The following is a 19,130-nucleotide window of genomic DNA, read 5'->3' as shown; positions in this document are numbered from 1 at the left end:
CAATAATGCCAGCCAAGAGCTGCTTCGAAATTGCAGGCCGAATTCGTCTTCTCAGTATTTGGCCTTGTTTATACATGAAGTTTATACATATATATATATTTTTAGATAATCTCAACTGCAAAAACAGGTAAAGCAGTATAGGAATAAGGGGCCGAAATCGGTTGAACGAAATCGCCTATGGTGGTGTGCCCTAGATCTTACTTTCAGCTCCTTCCTTAACAACTCTCGGCGACCATTTTGGTTTGATTGAGTCCAAATTTTCAGGAGGCCTGAAGTTATAAGAAACAAATTATATTCCATTTTTGGTCTTAAAAGATGCGATCTGTAGAGGTTTGCGATTTGTAAGTTGTTAATTTTCATTTTCCTTCAATTTGGCTGAATTTCCCAGACGATGGCCTTACTTTGTTCCAAAACGGCTGAACGGCTTGAAGAGGATTTCGTTTTTATGTCGCGAGCCCTTCTTCATTCATTTTAGTCCGATATGGCTGAATTTCTCAGGAGACTAGCAATATAGATAAAACTACAATACAAATTTATTCAAATCAGTTGAACTATGAGACCTGCAGAGCTATCTTGCAGAGATGAAGAACAATAGCAATTCAACAAGTATTTTGAATTTTTAACAATCATTTGGAAGCTTCTTTTTTAGATAAATTAATGGGCACAGTTTCTTATATCAGCAATTCAATAAAATTCAGATTAGAACCGAAACGCTCAAAAACGGTAGGTGGTGGAACTCTTCACGTGTCTCTGGATAGTGTGGAGGCGATTATTGAAGTCTAGTATGCTAAGAGATCTGATTAGGGATTTCTCATTTAAGACGAGACCCTGGTTTCTGTTGAGGGAGCCTTGTGAGTAAATGACTACACTGGATTCTTTGATTAAGCATGAAAGGAAGTTCTTCTATCGTTGGTGTAATTTGATTTGTTGATGTGCTCCAGATTTTTTCCTCTATTCTGTATTTTACATCGCTGACATGTTTTTTTCGTTTCAAAAACTGCTTATCCTTACGTAAGATAGACTACCAGAACATGGAATTGTATATTGTATAAACACCTGTTTGTAGAAGAGGATCTTTTGGAGATCTAAAAACTACGGAAAATTTTGGGTAGGCTTCTCGTAAGCTGTTTGGATTTTTATGACTCTTCAGCAGAACAGCAATCCTGACGGGAAGATTTTCGATGTTTGATATGAAAACAGTCTCTGCACCGAATGCGAGGATATTGGCAGGGTGCAGTATTCAAGACTAAATTTAACACACGTGAACCACAGTAGTAGGTTTTTTTTTTATTACGTAAATATTTCTCTATATAATCAAGCAGTATTCAAGTATCTTCTGGACGGAATTTCTCGATCCTTTCTTGGGTTTTTAATTTTTATGTCGAGACCATTTCTTAATAAACAGTATTAACACGAACATATGAAAAAAAAAAAATTTATACTATTTTGTATATGCTTGATTGCTCCTATGGTACTGAACCTATTGGAAGTATACTTGGCAATCTAATATAAGCAGGCTATGGTCATGTAGTTTTTGAATAAAAACACAGACAACGTTATATTAATAAAAATAAAATAGGTGCCAAATATCCAGCTTTTATTGCAACACCTCTGCAATAGTTTTCAGTGTCTCGGAGATCTTGATGTATTCGAACGATATTTTCAGGAAGACATTTTTTAGTAAGATGTTGCGAAACGTTGTAAACTATTGTTATACTGCGTCAAATAATAGAAAGGCATTATTTAAATAGAAATAAAAAAGATCCTTTATAAAAATCAGAGCATAAAAAATGTGATTATTTCTTTTCTTTTCGTTCTTTTTTTTTTTTTTTTTTTTCGTGTGTGTATGAAAAGCAGCTATAGTATTGTCTGCTGGTTATGTACCTCGTGCGGAGGGCACGCGAGGTCACTAACCAGTCGAAGTATGTCATACAGTCCTACTAGAATACACTGACACGAAATTCAGTTTTACAAGTCGTATCCTTGTAAATGAGCGTCTGTATACATCAGAAAATAGCCTTAAGATCTCTTCTGGAAAGCAAACGTGGAAAACGTAATGTTAAATTTTATATATTTTGTCAGTAATCGGAAACTAATATCGGTGTAATTTCGTTGCATCACATATTATTATAGTTTGGTTCATGATCGTAATTAAATTGCCACCAAATGAGTAAGTCAATAATCTAAATATTCAAAGTTTTATATTAATCGTACAATTAATAATTTGAATATAAAATTTACGTTAATGTTATGTTTATGTACGAAATGGAAATTGTTAGCTGTCGAGTGAAGGATTTTTGTTATTTTCTATTAATTACAGCGATTTACAGGTCAACAGTTAAAACTATTTCTGAAAGTTACTGAACTTTATTGCATACCTTTTAAATAAAATAGCGATAAAAAGTTTTCAGTGGAGTAGTAATATATAATTCAAAATTCTTGCTAACTTGCTATAAGAAATATAAAAAGAATTTAGTCGTTGGCGATCGTCACTCTAGAATAAACGGAATTGATACGTATCGCTATTCGTAATGAAGATGAAAAAAACTTTAGAAAACAAAAAGTTATTTGTTATGTTTTATCAAATTCATGCAGATGATTTCAGAAATGGTTTCTCTCCTATAACGAGGTTCTTAATGCTTGTGACAACACTTCATCGCGGAGTAATTTGTTCTGGCTTATATTACAAAAGAATTTATTTTGGCTGATGTTACAGCAGGTGTATTTTGTTTGTTTGTTAACTGTGTGCGTGTTCTTAGGCCAGTTGGCCTGTTTTTTGGGTAACAATGTCTGAATTTCGGGAAAAGTTCCCGAAAAGTATGAAGGGATTCGAACCTAGGTCTTATCAACCGAGCAAATATCGCATCGTGCTTGCGATAACGCTCTCCTTCAACTAACCTATTCCTAACCTAACCTATTCCCACTCCATCTGCATCAACCATAGAGACCAGATCTGTGCATTGTAGTCCAGATGAGGTCAATATCAAGGCCTTGTAAAGAGGCAATAAAAAAAGAAAAGAAAAGTTAATTTCAGCATTGCAATGATACTGAGTTGGAATCGGAATTTTTTTCTATATGGCATATTCATGTAATGTAACGTGTTGCTAGTCGTCACTTACATGAATAATTCTGAATGGTATAATAGAGTTAGCGGTTGTTTGTGATATAAATTGCATCTTGTTATGAATACGTGTTTCCAAGTATATATCTTCCCTCTTCTGATATTTTTGAGCGAGAATGAGTCACTACTACATTTTAAAATGGCATGCCAGGGAATTTTTGTTTTTTTTAAAAAATCGAGAATCGTTACTTTAGACCAGCGGTTCTCAACCCTATGCTCGCTGGCAGCTATTTGCATGCGCCCACTGTCAATTATTAAATACGGAAAAAATAAAATTATTTATTGAAATCGTAAAAAAATGTTAACATTTATATTATATTACGAACATTTTGTAATTCCTCTGTCTTTTAAGTGCTAGTGTTACCAGTGGCAATTTTGTACGTATGTTGCCTGTATTGGTAGAACCTCTGCTAGTAATGGCTCACGCAAAAAGTTAAGCAAGTTTGAGCGTGGTTATTATTATTTGACACCTTCAGGGAGTCCAAAGACTCATTGAGGGAGGGCACCTGCTTTACAGCTCTGTCTCCACCAACGCCGACCACCACCACCACTAGTAATTTCACAGACAATCGCAAACATCCATGCTCACGGCGGGATTCGAACACGCAACATTTTGGTTGGGGAGCGGATACGCTAACCACTCGGCCAGCCAGGCCGGCCGAGTTGGAAAGGGATCAATCGTTCGATGCTGTTGGCACACTCTCCCTCAATGAGTCTTTGGACTCCCTGGAGGTGTCACATAATAATAATAGTAATATTTAGTCTACTGGCAACCGTGCGCTTGAGGGATGTGTCACCACTTCACCGTGTTGTCGGCACGGCACGCTTTGATCATACATTGTTTTCTCGTTTTAAATAAAAACAACGAACCTGTAAATTCAACAACGATTGGAAAGATTATTGTTTTATCCAAAGTAAAAAGAAATGTTTTTGCTTATTGTGCGATGGTTAAATCTAGTTGTATAATAAATGTTACATGTGTATTTATCCAACTTTCATAGTTAAATAATTTGTTAACTGCTATCATTTGATATGATAAGCAAGTATAAATTTTCATAGGAAAAAAATATTGGTGCCTGTCACTTCCCAGTCTCGAATGCGCCCGCGGCCACAACCGGGTTGAAAACATCGAAAATTTCAATTTGCGCTTTTCTGTTACACTTTTAGGACAGCTATGGCTACATGGGCCCATTGGAGAGGATTCGACTAGTGCGCGCTGCAGTTTTACAAAAATCGTTGAACTTTGTATAACTATTGTCTTTCTATTTTACATATTCAAAAGTTATGAAAATATGTGGAATTTAAAACAACACTTTGAAATTTTTACCCTCGTGTTTTTTCCTAACTGTAATATCTCGCTTTTCTGTTTTAAATTTAATCTTATGTTCAGCTCTTGGCAAGCACTGATTTACAGTAAGGGACGAGCCACGCTCCCTTCGTTCCAGAAGTCCAACAATGCAATGTCCTGGAGGAACAACTGCCTAAGTACTAATCTAGCTTTCCTGTTTACACACAGAGCTGCAGGAGGAGGGTAACTGCTTATTCTGAATCAACAGTGTGTAACCTTTTCGGTCTGTGTATCACATGCGTTCTGTAGCTCTGTTAATATTTAAATTTAAAGGGAACTTTTTTAAGAGACACACTTCTTATAACATGACATGTAATTAATTACTCAATGTATTTTTTTTCTCGATATTCGCTTATAGGTAAGTTTTGAATTAGCACTTATGTTACATTTAACTTTCTAAGATTGTTAATTTTTAACATGATTAATTATAATAGCGAGATGCGATTCATTAGTAAATTCAGGTATTAAGGTTAATGTGTATTAGATGATTTGTTTGTTTCTGGAATGTCTACATATTAAAGAGATCATCATCTGACTGACCAATTTATTAGGTCCTCCCCACCCTGTCATTCATAGAATTCACCTTTTCATCAGAAAGGAATTTTTGGTCTTTCTTAGGTAGACGCTAGTTATCCAATCATATGCAGAAGAAGGATATTTCCTCCCACAAAATGTATTTACACAATATTCACAAAGCTACGGTTGGCTTCAGTTAGAAAGTGATCAATTTGCTAGCCAAAGTTATTTTACAATACAGTTCATAAGTATCATCCATAAATATTGGCATAACTTTAGCTTGTGTTGGGCCCTTTTAGTAGTAAGCATGCATCTCTTCCTAACTCGTGCAGTTTTTTGATGCAGTAGTTACACCACTGCCTCAAAAGTTTTTTTTAGTTGGAACAGCAGGATGACCACTTAAAATTTCAGAGCTGTGGAAACAAATTCAGTGTATTACAAATACAGCTGAACTTTGCACTCTCATAATAAACCCGATATTGTATGAATTCAGTGAACTATTTCTTTTACTGTACAACTTGTTTATTATTTTAACGTGAAGCAGTATGTAACATAATTGGCTTATAAAAATGTCTGGAACATCACAAGTAAACGCCTCTCCGTAGACACTTACATTGCAAACTAATACGATTGGCTCAACCCTGTCGCGTGTTAGAGGCTAACATGACGTACTCGCTATCCTTTCAAGGACGCGGTACATCCGAAACAGCACATGAGTGCTTACTTGTTCACTAAGCTGTTTGTATTATACAGAATCTTTTGAAAGGGTAGTTCATAATATTGGATCAGCACTTTTTAGATACTAGTGTAACTGATGCACGGAGGAAGAGTCTCCAGGGCCTAACGAAGGGCTTAAGACTCTCTAGTTATGCAATTGCTTATAGGTGAACTTTGTCACTATTTTAGCTACTCACAGGCTGAAGCCATCAGAATCAATTTTTTTTAAAATTTTTTATTTAAAAATAATTTAACATTTTAAAATCTGCCGAATTTTTAGTCTTATGCTAAAGACTGGATAGCAGGCAGTCTGCCCAAGAAAGACCTATTCTAAAATTCCATGTAAATACTAAATTGAGAGCAGTTTAATTTTTTTAAAAAAAATTGAAATCTTTATGCTTTAGTCAGAAGTTGATTGGTTAGGTCACAATATTATGCAAAAAAAAAAAAAAAAAAGTGACGTGATCATCGAAAACTCTCAGATGTTTTCTGAAACGAACAATGTTTAATTTATTTTTGGAATATTGAGTGAATTTGGACTTAGCAATTTATCTTCATCTCCTGTCATTCTAGGTTAGGCTGAGTTACTTTAATTTACAGGGATTTACAGGCATTATATCATTCTTCTGCTACCAGCTTAAGGATTTTTTTTTTGTCTCCCTGCAAAAATGTTTTTAGCTCCCACCTTCCCCCCCCTTGCTTTTTTTTTTGCATTATTTTCAAAAAAAAAAATAAATAAATAAACACCCTACTACTACTACCAAGCAAGATGATAATTTCTACTCTTCTTTCACCTTCCTGAACCAGATACTTTCTCTGACCAAATCATTGAAATAATTCTTGGCAGCATGATGGTCCTCATTCTCCATTCTATTCAAAATTTGTTTCCTGCTTGAATAGCAACTAAGTCCATTGGGTGCATATTTTGCACCTCCATTCTTCCACCTTTTATACATTTCTAATGACAAAGCTTGTCATCATTCTTCTCCTCTGACTCCTTGATAAATGACATGTAAATCACTGCCTGTTGACACCAAGAATGCTACATCACATGCACCCCCCCCTCCAACTCTTCTGGCATTTAAGTAGAATGACATTGGAAGAGCCTGTATACCAGCAAATTTAGTTCTGATAATAGTCTCCAAAATTTGTTCAGAACTTCTGCTCTGGAACGAGCACTCATCCTATGATGTTTCCACACTAGGCTCCCCTCCCATACCCAATCAGCTATCAAACTATTATTCTCATGTCCTTGACCTTATTTCTCTCAAATAGAGTGAAGAAAGTCATCAACAGGCAATGACTTCTCTACTGTATGTCTACAGTTAATCATCTGACAATCACTATAGATTCCACCACTCTTAGTCCACATCAAATCTCCTAGTCACAATGTTGCTTATCTCTTGCAAACTATGAAAGCATTCGAAGAAATTCGTGTGATTGACATTTTCAGGACATTTAATCAGTTCTGGCATAGAAGTCTGCTTGACAAAAAATATTTTATGTTTTTTTTTGTTTTATTTTTATGGTTTTTTTTAAAAAAATTTTTTTTATGGTTTATTTAATGGTTTTATTTTACTTTCCAGCTAATGACAGCATTTCTGTTCTTCCTGTTCATTTGACAATCTTGCAGTGCACTAGTATTCCATGCTTCATGTTTTTGATAACCAGCACCCTAACACTGATCTCCTTACCATTCTTTGGTTGGATAAAAGCAACAACAGCCTTGTCTTGTTTTTAGCAAGAAAGATCTCGCTTCACCTCCCCTATCCTTTAAAAATACCAATATATCTCCAGACAAGACTTGCACCCAGTTTTTTGGCACAAAGGTAAAGAGAGTCTTTTCATCTCCAAAAAAAACTTGGTATATGTTTGTTCTGTTACTTTAAAACTCACATGTAAATCATAAATTAGCTCAACATACCTTAGCGTAGTATCACCTTCGGTGTAGTGCATGAAAATTGCACTACACCTAAAAATTCTTGATCCAGAAGAAGGTAGCCTGTTAATTCATAACCTCTCACAGGCTCACTTCATCCACTTTCTTGCAAATGTTTTCTTTCTGTCATATGGCCTTTCTACATGTATTTTCATGAGCTCTTGCTAAACTAGTTTGTATTTTACCTGAAAATCTAGGCCTATAATGTTTTTTTTTTTTGACTCTCATGAAACAGGTGTAAATCTATAGTACATTGATAGTTTGGTGGCTGAGGTTTTTTTCTTTATTTTTTATTAAATTTATATATATTTTTTGTATTTTATTTTTTATATAATATGGAAACTCTGCTCCAGAGACCAAACATAGAACTTTTTCAAGCCACTTCAAGTTTCCAGTAAGTGAGATGGTGGTTTTGCATCAGGTGATGAAATTTATCCCACCAAAAATCAGTTGCAAACGTCCATGCCCTTGTTGCAATTCAAACCTGCAGTCTGTTGGTTGGAGAACTAACTGCTAGTCATCCATTCATAATCCAACTTCAAACCTACTAAAGCAACTCCTTGTTTGCTTTTGTTTCATCTACTTTTGTTCTCTGTAACAGCTTTCCTCAAGGAATGTTCTTCTACAACTTTTGTTCCAGGAAACATTTTCATTTTTCTTAACTTTTTTTTCTTGCCCACACAGCACTGATGTGCTGTAGGTTTACAGCCTGTGTGTGTGCATGCAGGGGATAATATAAAGTATGATTACTTTTACTATATAACAATAATGTTTGATTACAGTTATTAATAACAATATTTGAAGATGATCAGTCAAATGTAGTTAATAATTTGAAGTTTTTTTTTGTAAATAGTAAGGCAAATAAGGTGCCTTATTGAATGATCACAAACTGGAACTTACTGAAAGTTATTAATGAAATTAAAGAATTAATTCTAAGAAAAAATTTACCTTAATTTTAAAATATTTCATTCAAGTTTAATAGTAGCTGATGATTTTGGGGGGGGCATTTTAAATGTTTTTTTTTTTTTAATTGCTTTTCAGATAGTCTTAAGTAGCAAATGTTTATGGGTAAATGGCCTTTCCCCTGCTATACATATATTAGCCCCTGCTAGGAATAAAAGGTTAGCAGATTTATTTTATGTTTAAAAGTGCCAAGTACAGTAGTTCCTGGTTAAGCATACATGTAAAGGGGACCTGGTTGCACTTCATTTACAGGACTGCTGAGAGGGGGGGGTTCATGCTTCATGAAAAGCCCCCCCCCCACCAAACCAGGGCTAATGATATTACTGCGACAAACATATGCAACATGGTTAGTATCTAGGCCCCTTCTGGGCTGCTCCTCCATAACTTGTACTGGATTTGATTTTTCCCACTCTCATTGACCCTGCTCTGCTTATTTAAAATGCTGACCATGGTATTAAAATAGGTCATGCTTATTTTCATTTTTACATTTAAAATTTCATCACTCATTGTAATACCACCACCACCTCACTTATTGGAGGCTTGAAGTGGCTTGAAAAAGTTTCATGTAGGCCACACATGATATAGGTTACTAATAACCTTTTGTGGGTAGGAACCACAAAAAAAAAAAAAAACACTTTTACATGGACTTTATTCTTAAGTCAACTTGGATACCAATCGCTTTTTCACCTAGTTACCAAATATTTTTATATATTTGTCTCACTGGATACCAGGACTTGTTTGATTATTAACAAAAATGTCAAGTGATTTATAATTAGGAAATAACTTTTTTTTTTTATTTTTCATGTGACTTCCACCAATGTAAGGTTGTAAACCTATGGTACATTAGTTCCATGATTGGACTAACATTTTTTTATTATATTTTATTTTTTTATGTATTTTTAATTTAGAAATCCCACTCGAGCAACCACCACACGTGAAACTCTTTCAATTCATTTTAGGCTTTCAGAAATCAGGGTACTAGTCTCACACAGTAACATCTCCTATCTAAGGACAATCACAAACAGTGCTCATGTGTAGGACTTGAATCTGCAGCCTTTGGGATGGAGAGTTGGCTTTATCCACTCAGCCAACTACACTGGTACATACAAAGGAAGTTTTGCTGTGTATGCATGTACTCATCATCTCTAGTAAAGTGTGTTTCCACTTAACCCACCAACAAAACCTATCACCAAGATAGGTTGCTAGCATGAACCACTCGTCTCCTAGGCAGTGGCGTAGCTAGAGCTGTTGCCGCTTGTGGTGGTCCCTGAGTTTGCCACCCCTCTCAATGCACACCAAAAATACTACAAAAAGTCAAAATGACATATAGGAAAATAAATTAAAATACTATGTTTTTTGAAGTAAAACTTTAATTTCAACATTCTAAAATATTATGTTTCTTGCTTTTCTGTTAGCAGAATCGTCGATGACATTGGTGAAGTCTATTTCATCGACGAAGTCTATTTCTATTATTTAGAAAAATTCCTCTCACGCTTACAGCAATTGTGAGGAAAATTCACAGTAGTATTACAATATTTGGAACTGAGTTCTCGAGACTATATTTTAGAATTAACTGCAAAAGTTCAAAGTGCCACCTGGGGTGGACCCCCCCCCCCCTTAGCTATGCCGCTGCTCCTAGGGTAGGCATTGAAGGGTCCAGATCAATGGCTTGTCAATAGGAGCCATTCCATAGGCAAGAATTAATGGAGTTGGTGATCAAGACCACTTTAGTGATCTGCAGGAATCTTCACTACAGAAATCATCTCCAAAAACTGGATTATCCTTCAGATTACTCTATCCTTCATAAATGATCATAGAGGGTCATTCTGACTAAATCATTTTTGATCACTCAGCAGTGGTTCTGCCAGATGACATCTATAAAGGCCTTGGCTTCACCCTCTGAGAGATTAAAAAAAGCAGCTCAGCATCTGCAAGCAGCAAACAAGAACTGCCAAAGGGCCCTTGATCAAGGCTATATCAGTAGAAGATATGCCATAGGTAATCATTGACTGGCAGTAATCAAAATCACTTTAGTGGCAGAGTTCTACAAAAACTGAGTGATCTAAAAAAAAAAAAAAAAAAAAAAAAAATTGCTCTACATCTTACTGAAAGCCAAAAGGATCACTAAATTCAAGATTCTAGAACACCCAGCAGTGGCTCCACTCAGTAACAGGTAAAAATCTACCACAAGAAGAACTGATCATTTTGTTAGATGAACACTCACTGACAGGGCCCTGATCAAGTCCACAACAATAAAAGCCTTGCCATAGCAAGCATTTAATGGAATCCAATTTTAGTGATCTAAAAGATCACAAAATCTTGCTAAGTGACCAAAAAGGATCATTAAACCCAATATGATACTTAGCAGTGGTTCTACTCAATGATAGGCAAAAGTGCCACTGAGCAGAACTGCTCTTTTCTTAGGGCAAGCACATGAAGGGTCCTGATCAATGCCACATAAATAGATGTGCCATATGCAAGCTTCTGTTGGGATGCAGTGATCAAGACAACTTCAGCAGGAAATCAGATCTGTGGAAGCCAGACCTAGGAAAGATACTAAAGTTAAATCAATGTAAGAAGTAGTTTTACCACTTCTATGGATCATTGAGAGACATAAAAAGTTTTCCTTCTGAGTTACAAAGTGTATTATATTTGAGAAGAAATTGTGTTATTGTGCTATTCCTTTACCTAGGTGTAAGCAAACATAGTGCCTGCATTGTTTGCATACTCTTAGGTAAAGGATTAAAATAAGAATATAATTTCTTGTCAGGTATAATATACTCTAACTTAGCAGTACCTTTCTGCATCATTCATTCCTTCATTCATCAGCTTGGCCATTAATATTTAGAAGAAATAGACTTTATTTCTTCCTCTTTGAATAAATTCTGTCTCATCAGTGACTAACAAATAATTATATTATATAATTATATTGAAAGTTTATTTTTCACTTGGTCAGACTATAATAAATTTAGTTTAATCCTTTATCCAAGTGTGTGCAAACAAAGTTTGCGCCTGAAAGTATCGTCAGGACTGGGGTAAAGTGGTACAACACCGGGCGACTCCTTGCAAAGGTGGAGCAAGCTACCAACAATCCTATCTCAGTATCTCCCATAATGCAAAACACATCTCCTTGCAGATATGTATAATGTTATGCATTAAGGGAAGGGGCACTACTTTCCCTTAATGTTCCTGTAAACCATCTTCCTGTATCTCCTTCAATTCTAACTGCTGATTTACAACTCAAATAAAGAATAAGTATTGCTTGATATAATGTCCCATGTACACCATATAACTGGAGCATTTTGAACAGCTTTCCTCTTGGCACCTTGTCATAAGCCTTTTCCAGATCTACAAAACTTAAATACAGATCATTGTTATATTCCCATGATTTTTCAAATATTTGTCTTAAAGTGAAAATCTGATCCTGACAACCTCTGTTTGGCATGAACCCAGCTTGTTCTTTTCCAAGCTTTTCCTCCACAATGTTTCTTAGCCATTTCTCAAGAATACTTGCATAAATCTTACCAGGAACATCCAGTAGAGAAATTCCTCTGTATTCTTATTCTGGTTTATTCCCTTTTTTGTAGATGGGTACCATGAGTGCTCTACTCCAATCATCTGGAATTCAACCCTCTGACTAGGCCTTCTGAATTATTCAATGTAGCCACTATAAAACTTTTATACCTCCATATTTTAGCATTTCTGGTCGAATATCATCTATTCCAACTGCCTTTTCACATTTCAGGTTTATGGTAGCTTTTCTGCTTCAGGTACGGATATATATTATGGATGGTATTCTTGTTGCGTGTTTTCTACCACCATGCTGTCGCTGCTGTTTCATTTAGCAATCTTTCAAAGTAATTACTCCATACATCAAGAATACCTTTATCCTCAGTTTTCAGGTCCTATTTTATCATCTCTAATTCCTTTTACAGTACTCTTTCCTCCATTTCTGAGTTTTTTAAATAGCTTCCAGAATATTTTATCACTTTTCTGATATTTATTTTCTATGTTCTTACCAAACTCTTCCCATGACTTTTGTTTAGCTAATTTTACACAATACTTTGCTTTCTTGCATTTTTCTCTGTATTCCCTAAGAGCACAAGCTGATTTACTTGCCAAGAACTTTTGATATGCTTTCTTCTTTTCCTTGACTGTCTCTTTAACTTCTTTAGCCCACTATGGAGTTCTAATTTTTCTATCCTGCAGATTACCTCACCGCATGCCTCTCTGGCTGAATCAGTAAAGTTTTCTTTGGGGTTTGGCACTCAATCTCCAAGGTCTGGTTCTTGTTTTTTGAACTCATTCCGTTTTTCTTGAATAATGTTTGTGTATTTAAGCCTACAGTTCATATTTCATAGCTGTTCAACTTTGATTCATTTAAAAACTTTCTTACACACCCATCTTTTCAATATGAAATTCAGTTTTATCTTGCTCAAGACTAAATGGTGATCACTTCTTCCTCTTTCAAATCCTGTTTATAATCTTGTCTCTTGAAACAGTGGGAAAACACCACCATCAACAATAACATAGTCAATGAAACTTTTCTTATTCCTTGCATCTTTCCTCCATGTGAATTTGTGCACATTTTTATGTTGGAACATGGTGTTAGTAATAACTGGTCCATGTCCTGGGCAGAAATTTAGCAGGTACTTGCCACTATTAGCTTTGCTCTTTTCTCTAAATTTTTCCAAACCATTTCTATATGTCTGGTAATCATTTCCTACTCTGTTGTTTAGATCTTCAACAAGGACTAACGTTTGCTTTTTTGTCATGTGAGCTGCTGTCTTGAAAAATTTCTCCATTTCTTTCTTATTAGAACCTTCTGTGGAACCATAAGCACAAATAAATCTCATTGTCCAGTTCCCCATTCTGATATTACCCCACATTACTCTACTTGAAATTGGCTGCCATTCAAGAATATTATCCTCATATTTAGTATTTAATATTATAGCTACCACTTCTTTTAAGTGATTGTTATTTCCTGAATATAACATCTTGTATTTGTTGTTTCTATGCTATTTATTTTTTTTTAACTCTAGCAACATCCATTCATGTTCTTTACCAACTTTATTTTTGGTTTTGATTTCAGAATAATTCCATCAACATGTCTTCCAAGAAAACAGTTTTTGTCACTGGTGGTGCAGGATTCATTGGTAGCCACACTATTGTTGAACTTCTGCTTGCTGACTATGATGTCATTGTTATTGACAACTTTGTGAATGCTGTTCATGGTAAGTGAATTTATTTTGATTATGAACAAGACTTTTTTTTCTTGGGTATTTGTTTTGAAAACTAAGGAACTATTATTTTAAGTCTTCTATTTGTGAAATATTTGTTGTTTTACAGTCTAGACCACAGGGTGCTAATACATTTATTAAGAAATAATTGCGTGTTATTCATTCTGAATAAATAACATGTAGACACATTTGAAAATATAGTATTTAATTAAGATGATTAATTACAATTATTTCAATTCACGCATCATGTATTGTCGTCATTGTAAAACAGTTTGAAATCAAAAATTTAAACAACGAGGAAGGTACATGGAGAATGGAATCTCTCCTTGCAGGTAAAAAAAAAACGACACTATTGGGATCACTTGAAGTGTGTGTGTGTGTGTGATTAAAAGAAAAAACATAATTAAACAGTACAGTTCTTAATAATAATTTCACAGATTTTTGGTCTAGATAGTCCATTGTTAAGCTTCACATTTGGGCAATGCTGAAGTACTTCAGAACTTTCTTTAAAGAGACAGTCATATTTATGAGAACATCTATGTGGTAATTTGGCATCATTCCAAAGGATTCTGTGACTAGAATTAGTAATCTTATGTTCTCTGAGACCTGATTTGTTTCATTTTTTGGAGGAAATGTAGGATTGGTATTTAAAAAGGTGTATAGAAACAGATTCAAAGTAGAGTAGCTTGCAATTTCATGGGACCTGAATAGGCTCCAGGTAGCAGTACTGATGGAATTTTATCTTTTGGAGATGGTATCAATGAGCTAATTGAATTTATGGGCTTAAAAGAGAGCTGATAGACTATTCACTTGGCTAAACAGTTACCATTATTCTTTGCTTACGCTGCTGGTTTATTTAAATCATTCTACAGGAATCTTTATCACAATGCATTACCTTCATTGTCTATTGCCCTCTCCAGTTTTGCATCACAAACAACTGAATATATTCCCCCAAATCATTCTCTATATCATTGATACAGATTAAACCAGTATAACTATTGAAGTGCCTTAGTACAGGGCACTTCAATAGTTATGCATTCAGCATTTTTTGAAAACAATAAGTGCCAGTATGCCTACTTTTCTAGCAGGAAAAGTTGAATAAAATGATTCCACATGTCATATGTCACTGTTAATAAAGGTATTGGTGTACTGTACTGCTATGTAGCATCTCAAAAAAAAAAAAAAAAAAAAAAAGCACTGCCTGCATTATCCTGGATTCTACTCCACCATATACTACTCTCTTGTGCCTGCCTGTCAGCCATCCTTGTATCCATGCAACCAGCCTCATATCCATTCTCATTTGCTCCAACTTATGTAACACATTTCTGTACACTTCAAAATGCCTTGTAAAGAGTTCAGAAGTATTGAGCCACATTGTATCTATTTCAGCTGTTAATCTGTTATGGAGGGTGGTTGAACCTTGGAATGCATTGCTTGATAGAGTGATGAGAGCGAGAATGGTCAGTGAGTTTAAGGAGTAGTATGATAGATTTTGTGTTTCCTAGGAGGGACCTCCCACGTTGAGTCTTGATAGACTTGTGTTTCCTAGGAAGGACCTCCCGCGATGAGTCTTTTGACTCCTTGGAGGCCTAAATAATAATAATAATAATAATGAGTAAATACAGGCAGGACCTACCTTTTACAAAGCTGTGCTGCCTATCATAGAGTGTCATATTCCTTTCTGCCTATTCCTGAATATTACCCTAACCACTATTTTTGAGATACCAGTTGGTCTGTAACTTGCTACTTCTGTCTTAGAGACTCTTTTGTGAACTATTTTACCCTCTTTCTATTTCCTTGGAACCTTGCAAAGCTGGAACAGATTGAACAGTTTAGTTAAAGAGAACTGCACTGACAGTTCTCTTGCATATTTATATAACACATAGATGGACATTCATCCAATTCCATTATTCACACTGATATTTCTCAATATGCTTAGCACCTTCAGTTCTGCCTGAATCATCAGTCTATCACATTGGCAACTGCAGTATCTTCATCTGGATGTCACATCCTTGTACTTTCCTTATGGTAGTTACCCTTTTTTTCATCCTATTACTCATGGGCTTGCTGATCTCTTTTTTTTTTTCCCTTTATATTTTTTCCACAACATTTGCTGTTTTGCTATTCCTACTTTATGATTCTACTCCTCCATTTAATTGCCACTTGGTTTATCCTTCTGATCCCTAGGTATGCAGTCTGTGCTGTTTCCTTCAAACAATCCCTTACCATTTTTCATCAAGAGAGCTAAAAAATTGTTTACAACTAGGAGCTTCTAATTTGCATCATTCCATGTATATGGATTTTACTCCATTTTTCAGGGAACATATGAAAACTGGATTCTATGTTATCTCTGTGTTTGTAGTTTTAAAGATAGCTTATCTCTTTGCCAATTATGCATTGGGAAGATGAATCTAATAACAAGCACATGTGAAATGTTATATACACACACACATACACTGCTTGGAAAGAAGTCAACAGGCACCTCAATGAGCAAAGTGACTCATTACATGGCACGATGCACCTTGCTGGTGGATGTTTGAAACTGATAGTTTGAAAGAGACGTTGTGATAGGATGCCATGTTGCAGGCCTATCTGTTGTTGACATATTGGGCCATCCCAGGTTAATAATCAGTGCAGGGAATCAACTGCAGGTGCTACCTGCAGTGGATGACCCACTACATTCACCAAACATGATTGTAGGATGCTACAAAGGATAATATGTAAAACCTGCCTTTTGTTGGCTGACATGTTGAATTCAGTGTTTTGGGTATCTAATGGAAGACAAATCTGCACAAAAACATTCAGAACTGAGGCTCACAACATGGGTTTCCATAGTAGGACTGCAAAATGCAAGCCCCACATTACCCGAACCAACATGCAGCATCGTCTTCAGTTGTGCAAAGCGCATGTAGTGGGATGTGGAAGCTTGGAAAGAAACTGTTTTTATGGAGTGATGAATCATGCTAATCCTCTACTGAACAGATGGATGGAGTGTGGCAGATGCCTAGTGAATGTCTCTTACCAGAGTGTGTAACCCAAACTATGAAATTCAGAGGTGGTAGTGATGATATGGTACTAATTTTCCTGGTTTGGCCTTAGACCTTTGTTTTGTGGTGCCATGAACATTGAACTCGGAGAGGTATCTGAACATTCTGGACAATGCATTGCTTCCTTCTTTGTGGCCTTTCTACAGAAGTGACCATTGTCTCTTTCTGCAAGACAATGCACAGTGTCATAAGGCTGCTGCTATAACTGTGTGGTTTGTGAAGATGAATTTCACCACACTTGACTGGTCTCCACAGAGCCCTATTGAATATCTGTGGGTTGAACTGGAGCATTGCGTAAGGTTAAGGAATGTCCACCCCACAACAATTCAGAACCTCATTACATGTGTACAGGATGAATGGTCCAAAATTCCAATTGATCACTATCATATGTTTGTGGAAATTATGCCCTGAAGGATTGCTGCAGTCATCACAAAAAAGGAGGTCTTATTAAGGTGGGTGCCATTGGCTGTTTGTTCCTTACACTATGGCATCTGTTGACTTCTTTCCAAGCAGTGTATAAGGGAGTGGCATTTTTCTAGTTCTGAGAAATATGAATAAAGAGGTAAAAGAAAAAGTGAAACTTGAAATAATCAAAGAGAAAACCTGACTGGACTTCTTCCAAAACTTATGGCAAGATAGTAACAAATCTAAAACTGACATAATGCTAACTACTAACTATACAGTGGAAGAAATAACATTAAAGAAATCCAACAAGCAATATTGACTTTTAGTTACTGTGACACATTTGAACCTTATGCAGTAGAGCAGTAATTTCTAAACTTCATGTAGCAGTACTGACCTCCATCCATTTTAGGAACATTTTCATTGCGACTCCTCATAATTTATATTATAACTCATAACCTCATAACTCCCCATAATTTATATTATCTAAAATATACGAATCGTAATTAATTAATGTATTGTTCGACATGAAATTTTTCATATCATAGTGATTTTAACTTGTGGTTTCAGACATTATTTAGAGATTATTTAGTATGTCTCTTCCTCTTTCATTTGATGCAGTTTCTGGAGCAGAGTACCACACAGTTTGAAAAATGCTGCAGTAGGGAGATCCACTTTACTATTAAATTTAATAATAGCAATAATTTTTTTTTTTTTTACATATAATTCATACTCAGTTAAGGATTATTATGGAGATACTTTGAGTGTTTTTAAATATGGTACCGTCCCTATATAAAAAAAAATTATATTTTGTTAAAACTTTTATTCATTGAATAATTTTTAAATATTGTACATTTCATGGAACTGAATTGTGACCTAGTTAAATTCACTTATGTGTTATTTAATTCTCAGGGCATCATGGTGAAGCCCTAAGTCTCCGACGGGCAGAGGAAATTACTGGTAGACAGCTGACTTTTTATCAATGTGATCTTTTAGATAAAGAGCAACTTTCTGAAATATTTCAAAAGGTAAGGCATTTTTTCCTACTTTTATTGCTCTGCTTAGCATAAATCTGATATTTAAAAATAAGGGAGAGGAGCCTGTAACACTGATGGAATAATTGAGAAGAGACTGAGATAGTCATGCAGATAAGATTAGCAGGTAAATAGAGAATAGTCATCATGAGAGATTTTAATTATAGTGATATTAATTGGAAAGATAACAGCACATATAGATTTAGGGAAAGTGTGGTTCATAGTTGCTTGGGAACCATTACCTGAAGGAACAAGAAGGACAACACAAGTTCTTCCCTTAGTGATGTCTTAGGATGTGTTAGTAAATAAAGTATCCATGTTGCCTTTGATGGGAAAGAGTTGTTATATAATTCTGACAAGGGAAGGTGCTAGGCATGCATCTTCAGTGAGGAAAGATGTTCCAAACTACCAATGAGTTTATCTCAGACTAGAGGTAATTTTGGAGCATATCATGGAATATATAGGTGGGAAGGAGTTCAAGATATTTGAAAGCAATTTCAACATAAGACTGCATTCCTAGAGTGAGGAGGAAGATCATATGAAGTGGAGATTATGAGATTGCAGAGAAAGATATGACAGAGTCCAAAAATAGTAAACAAATGCATGAAGTATATAAGACAACCAAGAAAAGTGATTAAATCTGGGATTTGTAGAAGATAAGATGTTTAGTTGAAAATAACTTTTGGAATGGGAGAGAAAGCCTGGTATATCATATTCTTTGGCAGCTATTCAGTATATGCCTATCTTTGTTATCTGAAGAAAAATTTATTTTTGTCAGACCTAGTCTGTATCTGAGAAGATCA

At 35.4% G+C, this 19,130-nt stretch overlaps 1 protein-coding gene across 4 annotated transcripts in view; it reads left to right on the top strand.

Annotated features, from left to right (window-relative positions):
• The window catches only part of LOC150096688 (UDP-glucose 4-epimerase-like), a 107,634-nt gene that overhangs the window by 30,499 nt on the left and 58,005 nt on the right, over positions 1-19,130 (top strand). For 3 of the 4 annotated variants that reach the window (XM_090408042.1, XM_090408043.1, XM_090408044.1), the window contains exons 2-3: positions 13,697-13,838; positions 18,206-18,321. In XM_090408042.1, the coding sequence (XP_090264168.1) occupies positions 13,712-13,838; positions 18,206-18,321 (243 nt within the window). In that variant the 5' untranslated portion in view covers positions 13,697-13,711. Of the gene's footprint in view, positions 1-7,326; positions 7,532-13,696; positions 13,839-18,205; positions 18,322-19,130 lie in introns of those variants that run through there. The other variant, XM_090408045.1, reaches the window with a different exon arrangement.

The sequence above is a fragment of the Typopeltis vanoorti genome, chromosome 18 (assembly GCF_054136105.1).
Source record: "Typopeltis vanoorti isolate ZY-2024b chromosome 18, IOZ_Tvanoo_1.0, whole genome shotgun sequence".
NCBI lineage: Eukaryota > Metazoa > Arthropoda > Arachnida > Uropygi > Thelyphonidae > Typopeltis > Typopeltis vanoorti.
The sequence above is the reverse complement of the archived record's forward strand: the minus strand, read 5'-3'. Positions and strand labels throughout refer to the sequence as shown.